The sequence below is a fragment of the Saimiri boliviensis genome, chromosome 17, assembly GCF_048565385.1.
Source record: "Saimiri boliviensis isolate mSaiBol1 chromosome 17, mSaiBol1.pri, whole genome shotgun sequence".
NCBI classification, from domain to species: Eukaryota; Metazoa; Chordata; class Mammalia; order Primates; family Cebidae; genus Saimiri; species Saimiri boliviensis.
In genome coordinates, this window is record NC_133465.1 from 53007543 (window position 1) to 53027912 (window position 20370).

At 52.5% G+C, this 20370-nt stretch overlaps 1 protein-coding gene across 3 annotated transcripts in view; it reads right to left on the reverse strand.

Moving 5' to 3' along the window:
• Positions 1-4868: 4868 nt before the first annotated feature.
• MARCHF10 (membrane associated ring-CH-type finger 10) overlaps positions 4869-20370 on the reverse strand; it is a 101100-nt gene continuing 85598 nt past the window's right edge. For 2 of the 3 annotated variants that reach the window (XM_010330281.3, XM_039476431.2), the window contains 3 exons: positions 14740-14853; positions 8844-8886; positions 4869-5003 (listed from right to left, as the gene is read on the reverse strand). In XM_010330281.3, coding sequence (XP_010328583.2) covers positions 4951-5003; positions 8844-8886; positions 14740-14853 — 210 coding nt within the window. In that variant the 3' untranslated portion in view covers positions 4869-4950. Of the gene's footprint in view, positions 5004-8811; positions 8887-14739; positions 14854-20370 lie in introns of those variants that run through there. The other variant, XM_010330282.2, reaches the window with a different exon arrangement.

Sequence of the window (20370 nt, forward strand, 5' to 3'; positions counted from 1 at the left end):
GAGGGAGGGGGGAGAGGACAGCAGGGGAATGAAGGGGGCTGTGGGTAGGACCAGCGCCAGATCAAAGTACCCAGATGGCCCTTCAGGCCAGGCCCGATTTTCTTTATCTTAGGAGCTGGGACTGCCAAGAGGCCCCGGGAAAAGATTGACTTCAGGCTTCACTCCCACCAGAACCAGCACCATTGGAGGGGCCAATTTCAATCCTTCCTTGTCCAGACAAGCAGGCAGGATGCCAGCACTGGAGGAAGGCGAGGAGGAGGAGCCACCGGTGAGCAGGCCTCTCCCGCCGGAGATGGGCAGGTTGGGAGCACCCAGGTTCAAGGCCGCGCAGTAAGGAGTGCAAAACCTTCCCTGTCTTCTTGCATCGGCTGATGCCAGAACTTGTTACAGTCATTTCAGGGAAATCCTGGTCAGTTAAGGTTTTCTAGTGTAGCTGGCATTTTCTCCTTTATTTCCAGGTCCTCTGAGGTCCTATGGAGTGCCTAGGTTTCACAGCTGGGGGGTAGGGAATCTGGTCCCCAGTCATCGTATGTCCCCATGGCTTATGCAGGGGTGTCCTGCCCTTCTGCATCTCCCTCAGGGACTTGGGGACGATTGGATGGTGTCTTTCTTCATATTGGGGCTGCAGGGGCTCAGGACACTGCCTCTGACCCAGTGTTCCTCCATGACAATGATAATAACAAAATGTTATTTACTGTGCACACCCTGTTCTAAGTGCTTAACATGTATTCACTCACTCAATCTTCCCAATACGATGTAAGTAGGTGCTACTGTCCCCTCTACAGATGAGGAAACTAAGGCACAAAGGTGAAGAACTTGCCATGCCAGCTCTCCTCCTGGCACTAGAAAAAGTCCTGTGGGGTTAGCCCCCTCCCGATCTTGCAGTCAGGCTTGCGGACTAAACAACTTTGTCTCAACCTCTCGTCTCTGTGGAGAGTTTTAGGGCTATTTTGAGATTTGACAGCTAAGAATGACCTCTTTCCTTCTGATCCTCCCCGGGCTCCCTTCCCAAAGCAGCAGAGGATGGACACCTGGGTCTCCCGGGCTGTGGGGTACAATGCGTAGGAATAAGGTGGGCTTGGTTGAGGTATTAGACACTTACACCACTGTGATGCTTGATTTTACATTTATTTATTTATTTTTTGAGATGGAGTCATCCTTTGTCTTCCAGACTGGAGTGCAGTGACACAATCTCAGCTGACCGCAATCTCCGCCTCCTGGGTTCAAGCGATTCTCCTGCCTCATCCTCCTGAGTAGCTGGGATTACAGGTACTCGCCACCATGCCCAGCTAATTTTTGTATTTTTGGTAGAGACGGGGTTTCACCATGTTGGCCAGATTCCTGAACTTTGTGATCCAAAGTACTGGGATTACAGGTGTGAGCCACTGTGCCCGGCCTATTATTTTTTATTTTTATTTTTTTGAGACGAAGTCTTGCTCTGTCACCCAGGCCGGAGTGCAGTGGCATGATCTTCGCTCACTACCTCCCAGGCTTAAGCTGTTCTTCTGCCTCAGCCCCCCACATAGCTGAGATTACAGGCACCCTCCACTATGCCTGGCTAATGTTTTTATTACATTTTTAGTAGAGACCAGGTTTGACTATGTTGGTCAGGCTGGTCGAGAACTCCTGACCTCAGGTGATCGGCCCACCTCGGCCTCCCAAAGTGCTGAGATTATAGGTGTGAACCACCACACCCAGCTTCATCACTGCCTTTTAATAAATGAGACTGTCCTCTTGGCATCTCAAGCCATGAAAAGCCCCATATGGCAAGCACAGCCCTGCCAGGATATGAAATTGATAGTGTGGGTGGTTACCAGCTCTGCCATGTCTCCCCGCCCTGGACCTCACGGGAAGCATTCCTGGTTGGGTAACTCCCTGAAACAGTTTTCTGTAGAGAGAGTATAGTTTTCAAAAACCTAATGATTTTCGGACGTAAACCTGCGACGGTCTCCTCAGCTGCCTCAGATGCTGTCACCTCCTACTGCGGAGCTGGGCCGTCAGGATGTTTACGCGGCCACCTCGGATTCCATTCAGCTCTCTACAAAATTTATTTTTAAATGTGCAGTGTCCCTTCTTACACATTCCTCAATACTGGATCCTGGACAAATCTTTAGTCAACCTTAAAGTTCAGTTCAAAAGGCTCATTTTCTCTCAGAGCTTGAGGCCACGTTTGTGCATGGAAGAACTTAAGGTTTTAGGAATTTTATTTAGATCATGGAGATATTTTGAACCCTAATGCCTCTGATCTTTGATCTTGGGTCTAGGCTGTCCCTGGTCAAACCTACTACTGTTTTTTGTTTTTTGTTTTTTTTGAGATGGAATTTCGCTGTGTTGCCAGGCTGGAGTGCAGTGGCACAATCTCGGCTCACTGCAACCTCCATCTCCCAGGTTCAAGTGGTTACCCTGCCCCAGCCTCCCAAGTAGCTGGGTTTACAGGCACGTGCCATCATGCCTGGCTAATTTTTTTTTTTTTTAGCAGAGTTGGGGTTTTACCATGTTGGTCAGGCTGGTCTCCAACTCCTGACCTCAAGTGATCCACCCACGTCTGCCTCCCAAAGTGCTGGGATTACAGGCGTGAGCCACTGTGCCCGGTGAACCTACTGATTTTCAAGAGTGGCATCACTTTAACTGGAACCTATTGGAAAACTGGGACCAGATTTTAAGGTGATCCAAGCCTAGCCTTCCTAAAACCCTATTGATTCCTTAATTCAGCTCACAGTACCCCTTTGCAGCAAAATCTTACCCTTTGAGACCCCCAAGAGAGGGAGGGTCAGGGAAGCAGGGGCCTGTCCTGGTCTGAGAAGTGTGAGTCTTAAAGGCAGGAGGGAGAAGTGCCTCCTTCTCTTCATTTCATCTTTCTTTCTTGTCCTCCTCCCTCTGCTCTTTTTCTGTCCCTCCCCCCATTTTTTAGAAAATTTACAGAGGATGTGTTACAATCATGCCTCAAGCTCACACACTGTAAATGTGCAGTTCAATGAGCCTTAGCAAATTTATCCAGTTGTGTAAATGTTACCACTAAGCAGCTTTATAACACCTCCATCACCCCCAAAAGTCCCTGGACTCTCTTTGCAGTCAATCCCTGCTCCTTTCCCAGCCCCCAGCCCTACTGATCTGCTTGCTGTCTCTCTAGTTTGGCCTTTTCTAGAAACTATATAAAATGAATCATATACCAAGTAGTCTTTGGCATCTGGCTTCTTTCACTTTGCATAACGTTTCTGCATGTACCTTGGTTTGTCCCTCCATCTTTTATTATTATTATTATTTGAGACAGGATCTTGTAGCCCTGTCTACAAGGTTGAAGTGCAGTGGTGTGATCATGGCTCACTGCAACCTTGACCTCCTAGACTCAAGCGATCCTCCTACCTCAGCCTCCCGAGTAGCTGGGACCACAAGAGCACACCACTACACAGGGCTAATTTTTTAAGTTTTTTTGTAGAGACAAGGTCTTGCTATGTTGCCCAGGCTGAACGCGAACTTCTGGGCTCAAGCAGTCTGCCTCCCTTGGCCTCCCAGAGTGCTGGGATTACAGGCATGAGCCACCATACCTGGCCCTTTTTTATTATTTATTTATTTATTTATTGAGATGGAGTTTTGCTCTTGTTACCCAGGCTGGAGTGCAATGGCATGATCTTGGCTCACCGCAACCTCCGCCTCCTGGGTTCAGGCAATTCTCCTGCCTCAGCTTCCTGAGTAGCTGGGATTACAGGCACGTGCCACCATGCCCAGCTAATGTTTTGTATTTTTAGTAGAGACGGGGTTTCACCATGTTGACCAGGATGGTCTCGATCTCTTGACCTCATGATCCACCCACCTCAGCCTCCCAAAGTGCTGGGATTACAGGCTTGAGCCACCACGCCCGGCTTATTTATTTATTTTTGAGACCGAGTCTTGTTCTGTTGTCCAGGCTGGAGTGCAGTGGTGCCATCTTGGCTCACAGCAACCTCCGCCTGCTGGGTTCAAATGATTCTCGTGCCTCAGCCTCCCCAGTAGCTGGGACTACAGGTGTCCACCACCACGCCCAGCTAATATTTTGGTATTTTTAGCAGAGATGGAGTTTCGCCATGTTGGCCAGGCTGGTCTCCCCCTGACCTCAAGTGATCCACCCTCCTGAGCCTCCCAAAGTGCTGAAGTTACAGGTGTGAGCCACTATGCCCAGCCCTTTTATTATTTGTTGACTTATTTTTGTTTCTCTCTCTTTCACATACACACATACTCAAACACACTCATGCACATGCAATTTTCTCACTAACCCTCTCTTACCTTTTTTCACTCTAAGTCCTGACTTGGTCTTTGGGCCCTAAGATGCAATTAAGAAAGAGTGGAGTCCACACCCAGTTTGGTCCTAAGTGGGTACCTACGGGGGGCAGCCACCACCCAGCCTGCCCCAGCCCATGAGGGCCCAGGGTGTCTCATCCCCAGTGACGGTGAAAGGAGGGAGAAGTGGAGGTGAGGTGGGGGCTGTAAGATGTGCTTCCCTCTCCCTGGAGCTTAAGACCCTCAGCCTCTGGCCAGGGAAAGTGAAATAAGCATGGGCGAAGCTGGGAGAATAGAGTCCGTTTACTGAATGAATACATGTCTCAACTCCACGCAGAGTGGAGTGGGGCCTGGCAGGCGCCCTCAGCAGTGGGACCCCAGGCTGCTGGACCTGCCGGGGCTGCCGAGTCCCCTGGGGCTCCTGGGCTGAGGGGCAGCAGCGGGCCAGCCTGCCAGGAGCTCCTCAGTCTTAGGCTGCTTCGCCTGTGCTGTCTGGGACTAGACTGGTCGCTGTGGCTGCCCAGAGATGTTCAAGCCAGACCCCAAAAGAGAGTGACACAAGGTGAAAATGGTAACTGTGAACACTTTGGTTTCAGTTTCAGTAAAGAGAAGGAGGGAGGGAGGCACTTGAGGACACAGAAGAACGGCTGGCGGGAGAGGGCTCCGCCCCGCTGAGCTCCGACGTCGGCTTCCTTGCTAGACGACCCGGCTTTGAGAAACGCCGCATTCATTGTCTCCCAGCTCAGAATCTGGAAGGCAAGAAGATGTCTCAGGCTGGAGAGCCGGGGCATACTGTGGGGTCTGTCACAGGGGGCACGGCACTGCTGTTCCTTCTCCCACCCCAGCCCCGAGGGCCAGCCACCCAGAGGGCCACAGTGCGTGGAACAGTGTGGGGAACAGAGATTGCAGTCTGGTGCTGGGGAGTCTGCCCACTGCCCATTGGGGCTTCAGCCACACCAGGGAAGCTGGGCCATAAGCTTCCCCCAAAGACAGCATCTTGGTCGTCTCCACGTCCCCACATAGCCTGGTGCAGCCCTTGTTTGCAGGCTGAATAGCTGTGGGAGCCATGGCCTCCTCTCCAGGTAAGGACCTCCATGAACCTCCACCTCCTAATTTGACAGGGAAGGGGGAATGAACCGACCTAGGAGTTTAAGGAGTCTTTCAGAGATCAATGGCTGAAGGCAGAGGGACAAGTGACAAGAGGGGGAAAGGGAGGGAGAGCAAGAGGCACTGAGGTGGTAGTGCAGACCAAGTGCAGAAGGTGGAGTTAGGGGGGTCTCCTTTATTCTTTATTCTTGGGGGAAATTCTTGTTCTAAATATGTTTCTTTTCCCCTTGGCTCGAATGAATGCTCCCTGACAATTTAGAAACAGTTTCGGCCGGGTGCCGATCACAACTGTAATCCCAGGACTTTGGAAAGCCGAGGCGGGTAAATCACTTGAGTTCAGGAGTTTGAGACCAGCCTGACCAACATGGCAAAACCCCGTCTCTGCTTAAAATACCAAAAAATTAGCTGGATGTAGTGATAGGTGCCTGTAATCCCAGCTGCTCAGGAGGCTGAGACCGGAGAATCACTTGAACTTGGGAGGCAGAGGTTACAGTGAGCTGAGATCGTGCCACTGCACTCTAGCCTGGGCAACAGAGCAAGACTCTGTCTCAAAAAAAGAAAAGAAAAGAAAAGAAAAGAGAGGGGAGGGGAGGGGAGAAGAGAAAAAAAAGAAAAAGGAAAAAAAAACCTTTCTGCCTATTGAGGAAGAAACTGTGCAGGGAGCAGGAGCAAGTGACATCCCCCAATCCTACCCGGACCTTCTCACCTTCTCAGTTCTACCCAAGGAAGCCCCAGCCCCTGAGCTGCCCCATTCCCTCACCCGTTCTGTGCTTTCTCCAAAAGCCCGTAGCCTTGACTGGGTGTTTGGGGAGGCACTCTGGTCCAGCCTTTGGCCAAGGGTGCTCACGCCCGCCCCTGTTCCTGGCCCTGTCCTCATCTGTTTGCATATCTGCAGAAGGTACTCCCCCTACCCCGCGCCCCACCTTGTCTTGGTGACACTGGGAAGTTATTTGTGCCAATGGGAAGCAGCTGTCTGGGTGCTGGCTCTGGGCACACACACCTGGGACTCTCTTCAGCTGCCTTAATCTCGGTTCCACTTGTGGCATTGTGTGAGGCTTTGGTTTTCACGTGCAGGGAAGGGGGTTCTGGTCAGCAGGCTGGCATGGGCACCACAGAGCCACAAAGAGGCTGGCACCTCTCTGTGCCACTTGTGTGCCCTGATGTGTTGCCCTTTTTCCTCCTGTGTACCTGAACCAAGCTAGGGTAGGTCACAGCCGTGACTCAGCTCCAGCAACCCATATTAACAAAGTGCTGCCAACCAGGTGAGTCATGCCAGGATGCCAGGGGACCAAAGGAGTGTGGCCCGCTGAGGAGGCTGGATGTCCGTGGCTCTCCGGCTCTTGAGAACGGCTCTGGCGGAAGGCCTGGCCAGGACTGCGACTGGCCAGCACTCCAGGATAATCCCTCTGTGCTGGGTTCTCCTTGGCCTCAGCCGCGCCCACCGGTGTGTGCAGAGCTGGGGGCAGGTGGAGAGGGCCTGGGCTTTCAGGGGAGAACTGGCTGTCCCCACCTTGGGGCTGAGAGCGGCGGGGGAGGGGTGGTGATGGCGTGGATCCTCGAGCAGGTCCCAGCCCCCCAGGAAGGGTGGCAAATGAGTGGGGGGGTCTCTCCCTCCGTGGGACCATTTGCCTTGGAGCAGTACGGGAGGGCGACTGGTCCCCTGACTCCCGTCGGTGGAGACTCTTTTTGCAGCACCACCCAAGGGATGTTCTTCTGCCCTCCGGAAACGTCGGTCTCCCCTGGGGCCCGGGCTCAGAGGCCAGGTGTCCCAAGCCCAGGCTCCAGGGTGTGCGGGGAAAGGCTCAGTCCTGCTCGGCGCGACCCCCCTTGGGCACTAGGGGTCGCCCCTGCCCAGCGGAAGCCACGCGGGCGCGCCCGGCCGCCGCAGGTTTCCTGGACCGGGAAGAGCGAGGCGCCTCCGGGGCGGGGCTGGGGACCGGGTGCCTGGGCGCGGCGCCGGGACCCTGCCCGGTCCTCTCGGCCGCGGCTGGACGGAGCGAGTGGCCGCAGCGCCCGGGCCGGGCTCCCCGTCGCGCCCTTTCCGGAGCGGGAGGCCCTCGCCGAGGCCGAGCCTGGGACGCGCTGGGCGGGCGGCGGCGCGGAGCCGCGGGACCGCGGCACAGGGCGTTTTCCCGGGAGGTGCGGCGTGCGCCCGCGACACAAAGGTCTTTTAAAGACCTCGCCGCGCCCTTCCCGGCTGCGGAGGCGGGAGCAGCAGCTGCGCCCGCCCGAGGGACGAGGCCGGGGTCGGGGGCGCTGGGCTCGGCGAGATCCCCGCGGTTGCGCCCCCGCAGCGACCCCCGGGCTCCTTTTGTGAGCGGAAGGCGGGGCCCTCCCCGGTCTCTGAAAATGGTCAGTTCGGCTTCGCAGGGCTGCGTGCCCGGAATAATCAATTGGCTTCTCTGGGGTAGTAATCCGGGCCCCACCCCGTGCAGCTTTGAGCGGGTTCGCGCCTTCCCGGCAGGACTACTGGGGGTTCCCAAAAGCACCCCCGCGGCCGGCTGTCAGGACCACCGGGGTCCGTGTGAACACGATTCCAGGGCCCCACCCCATCGCCTGAAGCGGAATCTCTGGGCGGGGCCCAGGAATCCGAGTTTTTGGTGAGTTCTCGGGTGATTCTGTTGGTAAATCCCAGGTGGGAGCCACCGTTCTAACGCCTTTTGGGACAGGCAGTTGAGAAATTTTCCCCCAGATGAATCTCTGGGGCCCCAGCTGTCACAACCCCCTCGATTCACTGCAGTGTCGATTATCCCTGCTGGTGAAGTTCTTCCCGAGTCTGACTTCGAGCCCGCCTGCTTTACTTCAGCACATTTTTCTCCAGTCGTTTTTTTGGTTTTGTTTTGTTTTGTTTTGTTTTTTCATGGAAAAAGGAACAGGGAGAAGACGTTTCTCGAACCTGTTTGCAGACAGCCGTCTCGCCCGCTTTGAGGGCCAGTTCTCAGGAGACCTGTTTGCTTTGTTCAACCTCTGAATTCAGCAGACCCACCTGATTGGCTGAATGGGGAGGAAATCCACCAAGGCCACTAGCTTGTGCGTGAATGTGGTCCCTTCAGGTAAGGGCCAGACAGCGCCTGCCAGGACTTGGGAAGGGTTTTCCTAGAGGAATCCTGGCAGTAAAAAAAAAACAAAAAACAAACAAACAAAAAAAAACCAACCCCCAAACTCTCCAAGGGCTAGACGCTGGAGAATCCCAGCAAGGAAAAGGAACGAATCTTATCTCATGCCGGAAGATAACCTCTTCCCTTTGTTGGCGCTTTTCCTTGCTTTCAGGATGAATTAAAATTCTTATCTGCTCTGCATCCAGTGAACTTGGCCTCGCCTTCCTGATTGTTTGCCGCGGTTGACTTTCCCAAGCTTTGTGGGGTTATTTTTGCCTCTGGGTGGTGGTCATTCCTGCCCAGGCATTAGGTTCAACAAAGTCACAGAAAAAGAGGAACTTAGCAAACACCCTCAAAATGGCAGGACCGACCCCCAAAACCTACTTTCATTTTCTTCCATTCTGGGTTGTGGGTAATTTCTTGACAACTAGGAGAAAGAAGACAGCGAGAAATGAATTGTTTTTCCAATGCAATTGTGAACAGATGTATAACCTCCTAGTTGCAGGGACGTTCTAGGAATCCCTTACACCACCTTAAAGGGCCAGGGAAACGGGCGGAGGTGCTGAGGGCTGGGTGGGTGCTCAGCGTTGGCTGGGCTCAGCCTCGTCCTAACGAGAGCTGCAGCCATAACCTGGGTCACCTTTGCTGTCTCGGGCTTCTAAATTTGGCAGTGAGAACAGGCTTGCTTTCTTTGAGCAATTGATCTGAATGGCAGAATCTCATTCTGATGGTCCGAATCACATTTACAGGCTGTGGGGGTGAAGGCCTTGCTAATTGGCCACTTGCCTCACCACTGGCTTTGAAACAATCGCTTGCATTCTCTGCCCGGCAGGAAGCAGCAGACCCATCAAGGCCCTGGGCTCGCTCTTTGTTCTGACTTCATGGCATTTTATGCCACAATAAGAAACACTGTGTACTCCATGGGAGCCCATTGTGCCAGGCTGCAAGGATGTGGGCTCCGGTGCGGAGGGCCTGGTGCTCTTCCCCAGGAAGAAGAGGGGCTTTGTGGCAGGCTGGTGGGGGGGGACAAAACAAGGGGTGCTGGACACTGTTACTGGGGCAACTGCCTGGCCAGTGTGGCGGCAGCTTTAGTCGCTGGGACCTCTTCTGTGCCCAAGGAGAGGGGGGTCAGGGGAAGGATGGAATTTCGTCTAGAGTAGCAGGTCCTGGTTAGCTGTTTAATTATGCATCAGGACTGGGCTAGCCACTGCCTCCGTTTCTCTGGGCTACCGAGACAACCTCCACCTGCCTCTAGATTCCGTGTCAGCTGATCGTATCAATCTCACCAACTGTTGTTCCACCAGGAAACGGCATCTTGGTGAGTGGGAGGTTTTTCTAACTGTGGACCAAACCTGGGCGTCCCATGTTTTGGGTTTATCTGCTTTGCTCCTTGGAGGAAAGAGCTTTTGGTTTTGTAGCAATGTTGTAGGTGGGGGCTGGGGTAGCCACAGTCCCTCCAGTCCTACCCATGAATGAACCAGGGGGATTGTAGAATGACTTCTAGACCCTACCTGCCTCTCCGCCCAGCCCTTGGGCTTCCCTCCCCTGCACCTAGCCTGAAGTTTTTCGCCATTTACGGCACACCTGGGACAGAAGACAGAGGCGGGCCCTCACTCCAGGAGATTGCTGTAATCATCAGATAGAGACAAGACCTGGCCTGGGAGGAAGCCCAGGACGCGGGGGATGGGGGACGGGCCCTGACAAATGGCGTGCTGCGCTGCGCGTGCGTGCTGAAAGGGAAGGCGGAGAGGAAAGGCAAGGCCATTTAGCTTCACCTCGAAGGTGGGGTCATGGGAGGCTGGTGGATCCTGCCTTCTCTGGAGATGCTCCCAACAAGCGTCTGAGGGAGGAAAAGCCAGCTTCCTGCTGGCCACTTGCAGAGGCGAACGTTCAGTGCTGCCACCAGCCTGTCCCTCATCCGGGCCCACCCCTGTCCGACGCTTCCCACGCAGGCCCCCTTTTTACCCCACACCATTGCAGCAGCCTCCTGGCTGGTTCCTTCCCCTCCAACCCACCCTCCACATGGCTGCTCAAAATTTCCCCAAAACACTTGGCCAAATTCTCCCCCAAAAAGGCCACATCTCCTGGCCTGCCAATCCCAGGCTGGAAACTGTCCCATGGCCTCCAGAGCTGCTCACAAAGCCTTCCTGCCCCACTCCCTGCCTGACCTCAGGCTCATCCTCTGCCCTCCCTGGCCACACAGCTCCCTGACTTTCCCCAGACATGCAAGTCTTGCCACGTCTCTGTGCGTTTCCATTTCCCTCTGCGTGGAATTCTCTCTTCTGCCACACCTACCCTTGCCCATCTGCCAAACCCTCCAGGATTGAGGGTAAATGTCATCCCTATGGTAGATCCAGTGATGAGAGCAATAATGGAAGCAGCTTTGCCACTAGGTTCCCAAAGAAGTGGGAACACTGACTGCAAAGGGCACAATCTGATTAGATTAAAAGCTCGGCCTCAGAAGCATTGGTGCGTGTCCCTGAAGAGCCTGGCTGGAGGTCTGTCCTAGAGGAGGTGTGGAAGGAGGGGCGAGAATGGTGGCTCCCCATTTCCCCTGACTGTGCTCTGCGTTCCCCACGTCTGACTCAACCTTCCGTTACAGCACAGGCACATTTGTGGACACTCTTGGTTACACGTGTTCTGCCCTTAGACTCTGTTCTCTTCTAGGAAAGGAGTGTCTTGATCATCTTTGTATTCCCAGAGGCTAGCACTTAGTAGGCTTGCAGAAAATCTTTGAATAGAGGCTGAGGTGGGAGGATTTCTTGGGACCAGGAATTCAAGTCCAGCCTGGTTAAACTGGCAAGACCCCATCTCTAAAAAAAAAAAAAAAAATTAAAAATTAGCCAGGCATAGTGGTGCACGCATCCCAACTACTCAGGAGGCTGAGGTGGGAGGATCGCGTGAGCCGCATTCAAGGCTGTAGAGAGCTGTGAACCCGCCAGTGAACTCCGGCCTGGGCAACAGAGCGAGACCCTGTCTCGCTTTATCTTTATCTCCAGTTCTGGTAGATAAAGGAGAGGGAAGGAGGGCTTCTCTCCCAACTTAGTGCCTCTCTCTTGCTAAATGTTACCTGTCAGATTCTGAGTGTTTTCTTCAAGGAATTACTGAAATGCAAATCCAGAGGTATGAATTTAAGAAGAGCCAGTTGGCTTTCTACTTTCATTTGGGTAACTTTTTTTTTTTTTTTTAACTTGAAACAGGGTTTTGCTCTGTTACCCAGGCTGGAGTGCGGTGGCACAATCACGGCTCAGTGCAATGTCTACCTCCCCAGGCTCAAGTGATCCTCCCACCTCAGCCTCCCAAGTAGCTGGGACTACAGTCATGTGCCACCATGCCTGGCTATTTTTTTTTTTTTTTTTTTTTTTGAGATGGAGTTTTGATCTTATCACCCAGGCTGGAGTACAATGGCATGAGCTTCATTCACTGCAACTTCCACCTCTCGGGTTCAAGCGATTCTCCTGCTTTGGCCTCCCCAGTAGCTGAGAAGACAGGCACCTACCACCTCACCTGGCTAATTTTTGTATTTTTTTTTTTTTTTTCTTTGAGACGGAGTTTCGCTGTTGTTACCCAGGCTGGAGTGCAATGGCACGATCTTGGCTCACCGCAACCTCTGCTTCCTGGGTTCAAGCAATTCTCCTGCCTCAGCCTCCCGAGTAGCTGGGATTACAGGCGTGCACCACCATGCCCGGCTAATTTTTGTATTTTTAGTAGAGACCAGGGTTTCACCTTGCTGACCAAGATGGTCTCGATCTCTTGACCTCGTGATCCACCCGCCTCGGACTCCCAAAGTGCTGGGATTACAGGCGTGAGCCACCGCGCCCGGCCAATTTTTATATTTTTAATAGAGATGTTGCTCAGGCTGGTCTTGAATTCCTGGGCTCAAGCACTCTGCCTGCCTTGGCCTCCCAGAGTAATGGGATTACAGGCATGAGCCACCACACCTGGCTTGATCTGGGTGCCTCTTAACTGGTTATCTATCTGTACCTGTTATTGCTCAGTAGTCTAAGTAGGTGAGATCAATTTCAGAATTTCTCCAGTTAAATGTGAGCTTGTGGTGAGAGCAGAGTGTCCCTGGTCCCTCCTGCTGCTTTTTGCTCTGGTTCCCAGCTTGTGCCTGGTGCAACTTCTTCTTTGTCCAGGACAGATTTGCTGGAAGTTTCTTTAGAGTCAGTGCTTTAGGGCTTTGGTCTTCATCCGGGGGCTATACTGTTTGTCGCCTTCTCATGCTTGCTTTGCAGGCCTGGTGGCTAATGTTGCTTGCATTGGCTCGCTGCTATTGGGGCCATCTGTAACCTGTGTCAACTCCGGATGCTTTGAAGTTCAATGTGCAATTAAAAAGTTTATTAAAATATGTGGAATCATGAAAATAAGGTTACAGAAATGTAACGAAGGATCGTTTCCTGCTTCTTGTACTTTTCCTTTTTTAAAAATGTATTTTTCTGAGAAATTTATGTCACCGTTGAAACCATGGAAGAGTTTAGGAAGGACACGCCTGGGTCAAGGAGGGTGATTCTTGAGGAGGTATCTTGGCAGCGCCCCAGCCAGTCTTCTTAATTGAGAGCTCAGGGTTTAAAGGGAGAATTTAAGCCAAAAATCTAGGTTTCTTATAACCAACGATTTGAATCCAGCATTTTTTTTTTTTTTTTTAAAGACAATCTCACTCTGTCCCCCAGGCTGGAGTGCAGTGGCACAATCTCAACTCACTGCAACCTCTGTCTTCTGGGTTCAAGTGATTCCCTGCCTCAAACTTCCCAAGTAGCTGGGATTACAGGCATGCGCCACCATGCCCAGCTAATTTTTTTGTATGTTTAATATAGACAGGGTTTCACCATGTTGGCCAGGCTGGTCTCAAACTCCTGACCTCAAGTCATCTGCCCAGCTCGACCTCCCAAAGTGCTGGGATTACAGGCATGAGCCACCGTGCCTAGCATTTTAAACAGGATGGCTCTCAATGGATGGAAGCAGCCCATGATTGTGCAGGGTCCGCAGCCAGGTAAGGAATTACATGTGTAATGACATATGGCAGGTGTCTCTTGTCCATGTGAAGTGGCTGGGGAGAAAGAGAGAGAGAGGAAGAGAGGAGAGAAGAAAGTAAAGAGAAGGAAAGGTTATAGGGTGCCTCGTGGAACCATCAGTGGCTTGTCCACTGCCACACTAGCTCACTTTCTAGTCATGACCTTCTGACACGAGCATAGGTCAAGAGCCAAGCCTCAAGGGTATCCTAGGATCCAAAACCCCGCCAGTAGACCAGCCCCTGGCATGAGCTTAGGGTAAGGGCGGTAACCTGTCCTCGCAGTGCCCCTGCCTGGCCAGCCACAGAGAGGCATTTGACAAAGAGGAAAGTCCCTTGAGGCTCAAGGTGCTGATCTGACAATGACCAAGTGTACTAGGACACTGCAGAGGTTGGCCCATCCAACTCCCTCATTTGCGTTGACTTTGGTAAGGCCAGGCTCCAGTTTGTAGGAGAGCTAGGCTTCTCCCCGCACACCATGTGGCCTCCTAGAGCGCTCCAGTTCTGTTGAAGGACGTGGGGACTCCATCCCCAAGCCATGGACGATCACTCCTGGTAAATACGTCCTCTTTTGTAATGACAAATGGCGTCACCATCAGCATCTTTACTGCTTGGCTGCCTGTCTCTTTTACCAGGTACATACGCTGGCATAACATGTCCTGGGATCCCAGGCGAAACACGAAGAGGAGCTCCTGTTACGGTTTGATTGATTTTTAAGCAGCCCTCTTGTGGGGAAGGTTTCATTTTTTCTTTTTTTTTTTTTTTAAGTTTTCATTTTTGTAAGGATGGGGTCTCAATATGTGGCCCAGGCTGGTCTCAAATTCCTGGCCTCAAGCTGTCCTCCTGCCTCAGCCTCCCAAAGTGCTGGGATTATAGGCACGAACTACCACATCCAGCCAGGTCCCTCTTTTTTGCAGGTCCTCCATGTTTGGGCATTGGGGGTGCCCACACATTATACACAACTAGCCCCTGCATCCTTGTTGTCCCCTATTTTTGGGGGGAGGCAGATATCCCTAGAGACTCACTCACTTTTATGACCATTTAATTACTACTCATGTTTAATAATAAGCCATTACGTGACCATCACTGACTTTCAGCCAGAGAGTCACTGTGTGTATACTTAGCAGCTGCTAAATCTTAGTCCTAACAATGACGGTCCCATATCCTCCCAAGTGACCACAAGGACCTCAACAGCTTGGACATCTAATAAACAGCACTGCAGGGTTTTCAGGCCACCACAGGCCAGCTCTGGGTCACATTCAGACTTACCCTGTCTCTTTCAGCCTGGCTGTGGCTGAGCCTCATGAGTTCTGCAAACCTCTGCTCATAGAAGTGAAGCAGCAGCACCAGGTACAAGGCTGTATTCACCAGCTCGTTTTGTGCCTGCAAATGGAAAAGCAAGCTCTTCAGTTTGTCTGTAAAATAGTCAAGATCTAAATTGTGGGATGCAGGGTATCAAGGCTAAGAGGTGACAAGAACTGGGACAAGAGCCCAAGCTCCAAGGCAAGGGCTGTTCTTGGGGACCGGAAGACAGAGCAGGGTAGAGGCCAGGGCAGCCAATCCCTCGGGATTTTTTACTATCTAGTGTGGGTGCTCTGAGAACGTTCCATTTTTCAGGCTCAATCCCATTCCACATTTATTGAGCAGTTGTATACACAAAGCCTGGAGCTGGCTGTTGTGTGGAACACAGGACAAAAAGCCTCAGCACTCTCTGCTGGGACTGCATCACCTGGTGTGGGGGAGAGAACTTCATCCGTAAACAGCTCAACACAAGCTGGATGTGTCAAGCGCTGCAACAGAGATGCACTGGGCCATGTCTGTAATGTCCTTGGCAGTCACAGATGTCCCCTCGTTTGCCCCCATCATGCCATCGTTCCCCAGCCCCTAAGCATTTGTCTTGATCTTGCGCCCCCCTTTTTGTACCTGTTAACGTTTCTGGTTTTTTCTTGAGGAATGGGCTGTGTTTTTTTGCGCTGGTGCTCAGAACAGGTGCTACACAGGGAGGATGTGGTGGTCTGGCTGGCCTCGGTGCTTCTCTGTCCTCAGCACCTTGGGTTTTGCTGCAGAGTGGCTATGCTCACTCTAGACCCTTCATAGACCTTCCATACGTCAGTGGTGTTAGGAACGACTAGTCCTCTCCCTTTACAGGGGACAAAGTGGAAGGCCCTGTAAGTCCCCATCTTTCCCCTGAGTGGGGGTCTTGGGATGGGCCAGGCGGTGCTTGCAAAGCCACCCAGCCCCTGGGGACTAGGGTCCCCAGCAGAGGGCATGGCCCTTCCATCACCCTTGGGAAAGGTTGCAACTGTGACTCTGTCGGCCCAGGATAACGGAGCGTGGGCATGAATGACACAGCACTCGGTGTCTCATCTTCTTCTTCCTGCAGCAGCGCGGGCGTCACATCTCCCCATTCTCATTAGATCCTGGGCAGCTCAGGAGGTTGGCGCAGAACTCGCCTCTCCCAGGACCAAGCAGCTGCCAGAAAAGGCGCAGAAGTTGAGCAAGGATGGATATGCTCTTCCTTCTGAATCAGGCCAACTCTGGAGCTCGGTGACAGCTGGCCCTGAGGTCACTGCTGCAGGCCTCCCCACCATTCTACAGACCCATCTTCGAAGGCCCCAGTCCTCTGTCCTTAGTGGTTAGCCTCCTATTTTTAGCCTTTGGTCATGTTTTCTGTGCTCTGCTGACCTTGGCCTAGAGCAAGCAGAGAACAAGTTGCTTGTTTTCACTTTTTCTGCAGAGTCTCGCTGTCACCCAAGCTGGAGTGCAGTGGTGTGATCTCAGCTCACTGCAACCTCCGCCTCTCAGGTTCAAGCAATTCTCCTGCCTCAGCCTCCCGAGTAGCTGAGATGACAGTCACCCAGCTAATTTTTTTATTTTTAGTAGAGACAGGGTTTCACCATGTTGGCCAGGATGGTCTTGATCTTTTGACCTTGTGATCCACCCGCCTCAGCCCCTCAAAGTGTTAGGATTACAGGTGTGAGCCACCATGCATGGCCATTTTATTTTTTATTTTTGAGATGGAGTCTTGCTCTGTTGCCCAGGCTGTAGTGCAGTGGTGTGATCTCGGCTCACTGCAACCTCCGCCTCCCAGTTTCAAGCAATTCTCCTGCCAGCCTCCTGAGTAGCTGGGATTACAGGTGTGCCCCACCACACCTGGCTAATTTTTGTATTTTTAGTAGAGACAGGTTTCACCACGTTGGCCAGGCTGGTCTTGAACTCCTGACCTCAGGTGATCCACCGGCTTTGGCCTCCCAAAGTGCTGGGATGACAGGCATGAGCCACTCTGCCTGGCCACTTTTTCTGTTTTACCTCCTCTTGCCCTCCCCATGAGTCTGTGCCTGCCTCCTACTGTCTCACCAGCCACCTCTTCTGAGAAGTCTTCCTCCCCTGGCTTTTAGCTCCTTCTCACCACCCAAGCCCTGGCCCTTGCTTGTCTTGCTCGGACCCGGCTTCCTCCTGCAGAAGCTGCCCGTGGTTTTCTCACCAGTGCTCTTTGCCAGCCAGCCTTTATGCTCGAGACACTCGGATGCATAATGGCAAATCAATTGGCTAGAAAATGGCTTGCAACTATCAGGTTTGTCAAAGCATTCAGGGAAATCATTTCCTTTTTATGACTCAATAAGGCCCAGAGGCATGCAGATGGGAAAATATCCACTAATGTTTTCTGCAGATAATTTGAAAAGTCACTTCTAGCAGATTGTGTCTCTTCTCTGGTCTGTGGGAGGGAACCTGTCACACGGCACCATCAATCTCGCCGGCTCAACAAAGGGGCTCAGCCCACCAATCGGAGCAGGCATGTGATAGTCAACTCCGAGTCAGCCTTTCTGCTCCCAAGCCACAAGTGGGAGGGATGTGTTAACTCAGAGTTCCACCTCGCTTGTCCGGAGAGGGCCAAATGAAGGAGGTTTTGGAGCAGTGCTTACTGGAGCCACCGCCGATGCCCGCCTCGGTCCCCATCACATCACACTTTGACTCCCACATGGAGTTCCCTTTGTGCACCAGACTGAAGGGCATGGGGGTGGCATGAGAGGAGGGGACGGGGACATTAAAGGGGAGAAGGCATGTGAATCTGTGCACAAGCGCTCCGGAGACCGCAGCCCACCTGCCAGTTGTTTTTTCTATTTTGCTAATATTCATTTAGGTCGAGAGGCTTGCTATTGATGGAAATTCTCAATATGATCCACTTGAAGAAGCTGACAGCCTGGCGCTGAACGTTCTATCAAGTCTTCGAATATGTTCAAGAGATGCTCCCAGTGTATAAGGGTGATTTGGTGACTGCGTGTGTCTGTCCTTAGCTGAGATGGAGCCAGGGCAGGCCTGGGCTTTGGAGCAGTGACAGCCTGAGGCCCACGGAGACGCTCCTGTGCAGCAGTGCAAGGATGGGAGGGGTGTGTTCCAATGCCCGGTGAGCCGGGGCCGTGGAGGGCGCCTTACCTGAAAAGTGCGCCAGCTAAGGTGGGTGGTGTAGGGCCACCAGACACTGTGACTCTAGGCAGAGTTTTAACTGTTCAGGGACAAAGTGACTCAGTTTGTCATGGAGGAGAAGTAACCTCTGTTCTGCCTGTTTCTCCAAGGCGTGATAGTCAAATAAGCTAATATATGGGAGCTCACAAAATAGACACATCCTACAAGAGACAAGATGTAAAGATAGGATTCCAGGTAGACTGTCTGGGCGTAAGATCTCTGAGGTCAAGGCCTGCATCTGTTTGCTCCTGACTCCTAGTGCCTGGCCCAGTACCTGGTATACTGTGCGTGCTCTGTAAATCCATGCACAGATGAAGCAATGAGAAAAACACGCATAATTGTGGTGGATCAGACAGTGACCCATTCAGCCACAACTTTTGAATCTAGTGGCTCCAGCTTTAACATGCATCAGAAATACTGAGCAGGCCTTTTCAAACACAGTTGCTGGGCAGTGCTCCACCTTTTCTCCCCTCCCCTCCCCTCCCCTCCCCTCCCATTCGCTGTCCCCTCCTCCCCTTCCCTCTCCTGCCCTCCCTTCTCCTCTCCTCTTCTCCTTCTTTGAAAGAGTCTCACTTTGTTGCCCAGGCTGGAGTGCAATGGTGTGATCTCGGCTCACTGCAACCTCTACCTTCCAGATTTAAGTGATTCTCCTGCCTCAGCCTCCCAGGTAGCTGGGATTACAGGCGTGTGCCACCACTCCCAGCTAATTTTTGTATTTTTAGTAGAGATAGGGTTTCATCAGGGTGGCCAGGCTGACCTCAAGTGATTGATCTGCCTCAGCCTTTCAAAGTGCTGGGATGACAGGTGTGAGCCACTGCATCTGGCCTCACTGCTCCTCCTTTCTTCCCTGCATTTCTGATTCAGTTGGACTGGAGTGGGGCCCAAGAATGTGTACTTCTAACAAGTTCCCAGATGATGCTCACACTACTGGTTTGGGGACCACCCGTTTTTGAGAAGCACTGTTCTACCCTAAGGGTAAGCACTTGGTAGCTGCTGAGCTGAATCTGGCCTGTGGATGTGCTCCGGTTGGATGGAAGGAAGCAAGAAGGAAGGTAGAAAAGACGAACACGACCCTCTTTGGCTCGGGAGGGCACTTTCCATTTGCCACAAATGCCACCACTCCCAGTGGCGGGACACCTGGTCGATTGCCATGATGTGTTCTCTGCCTGGCCTGCGTGGTATTTGAGTGTGGAACCTGTTTTCTCCTGGTCCATTTTGGAGCCTGAAATGTTGCTTGGATCGCTGCATGCTGCTATCCAGGAGTTCTGTCCGGCACCCCAAAACTGAGTGCCCGACAGAATCAAATACGAGTCCTGCTTCCAGGTTAAAGCCACCGCTCACAGAGTGAATGCAGGCCTGCCTCTCAGCACCACAGGAGGAGTAAGGCCCAGACCTAAGATTAAACCACCAGGTCCCTGCGGCCCCACAGCTGCTTTTGTCTAATCGTCCCCTCTCCAGATGCTTGTAGGACTTCCAAATCTAGCCGCTTGAGGCCTGGTAACAAGCCTTGACCTTGGGGCCCATACTGGACTGACTAATCTGAGTTCAGTGCCCTGTTAGCATCTGCCCTGCTCCCACCAGAAGGATGGAACCAAGGGAGGAAAACGTGCTCTGACGGAAGCCCCTCCACACTCTCCAAGGCCACCAACAGTGCTGACCAGGCCCCTAAAGGACACGCCTGATCTGCGCTCAGGTCCCAGGTGAGGTGTCTGTCACAGATGTCACAGACTCCAAAAGGCCCAGTGGCTAGAAGGCCCACTCGTCTCTTCCCTTCTGCTTGTAAACTGCTCTGTTTCAAGAAGGCCTTCCTTCTCTGGTTCAGAGAGCAAGTCGGATCCCGGCAGCTGTTCCCGCAGCAGTCTGCACCGTCTTCGTTTTGACCTCTACCTGCAGGGATCGCTCGCTACAGTCCTCATGCTGGTTGGCAGCCCCATACCGGTCCTGGCTACTGCAGCATTTTCAGCAGTATCTCACTTGCAGCAGGTGCTCAGTAAGCATTTGAAAAGTTAGTTAACCTGGCCGGGTGTGGTAGCTCACACGGGTAATCCCAGCACTCTGGGAGGCCATGGTGGGAAGATTACTTGGGCCCAAGATTTTGAGGCCAGCTTGGGCAACAAAGTGAGACAGACCCTATCTCTCAAAGATTTTTAAAAAAATTAACAGGGTGTGGTGGCACACACCTGTGGACCCAGCTACTTGGGAGGCTGAGGCAGGAGGAGTCCTTGAACCCAGCAGGGATCCTGGCCCCATCCCAGAGCTGGGGTTAGACCAGGGTTGGGCCTGGGTATAACCATTTGAATAGAAAAAAAGAAGACCCACAGCTAAATGTTATAAGTTGTCATTTTGGGTGGTAAATTATAAGAAATTTTTGTATGGTTTTTGTAATGAAAAAAAATTAAAAATCTAAGTAGGAAGATATAGAAGAAAAACAGTCCA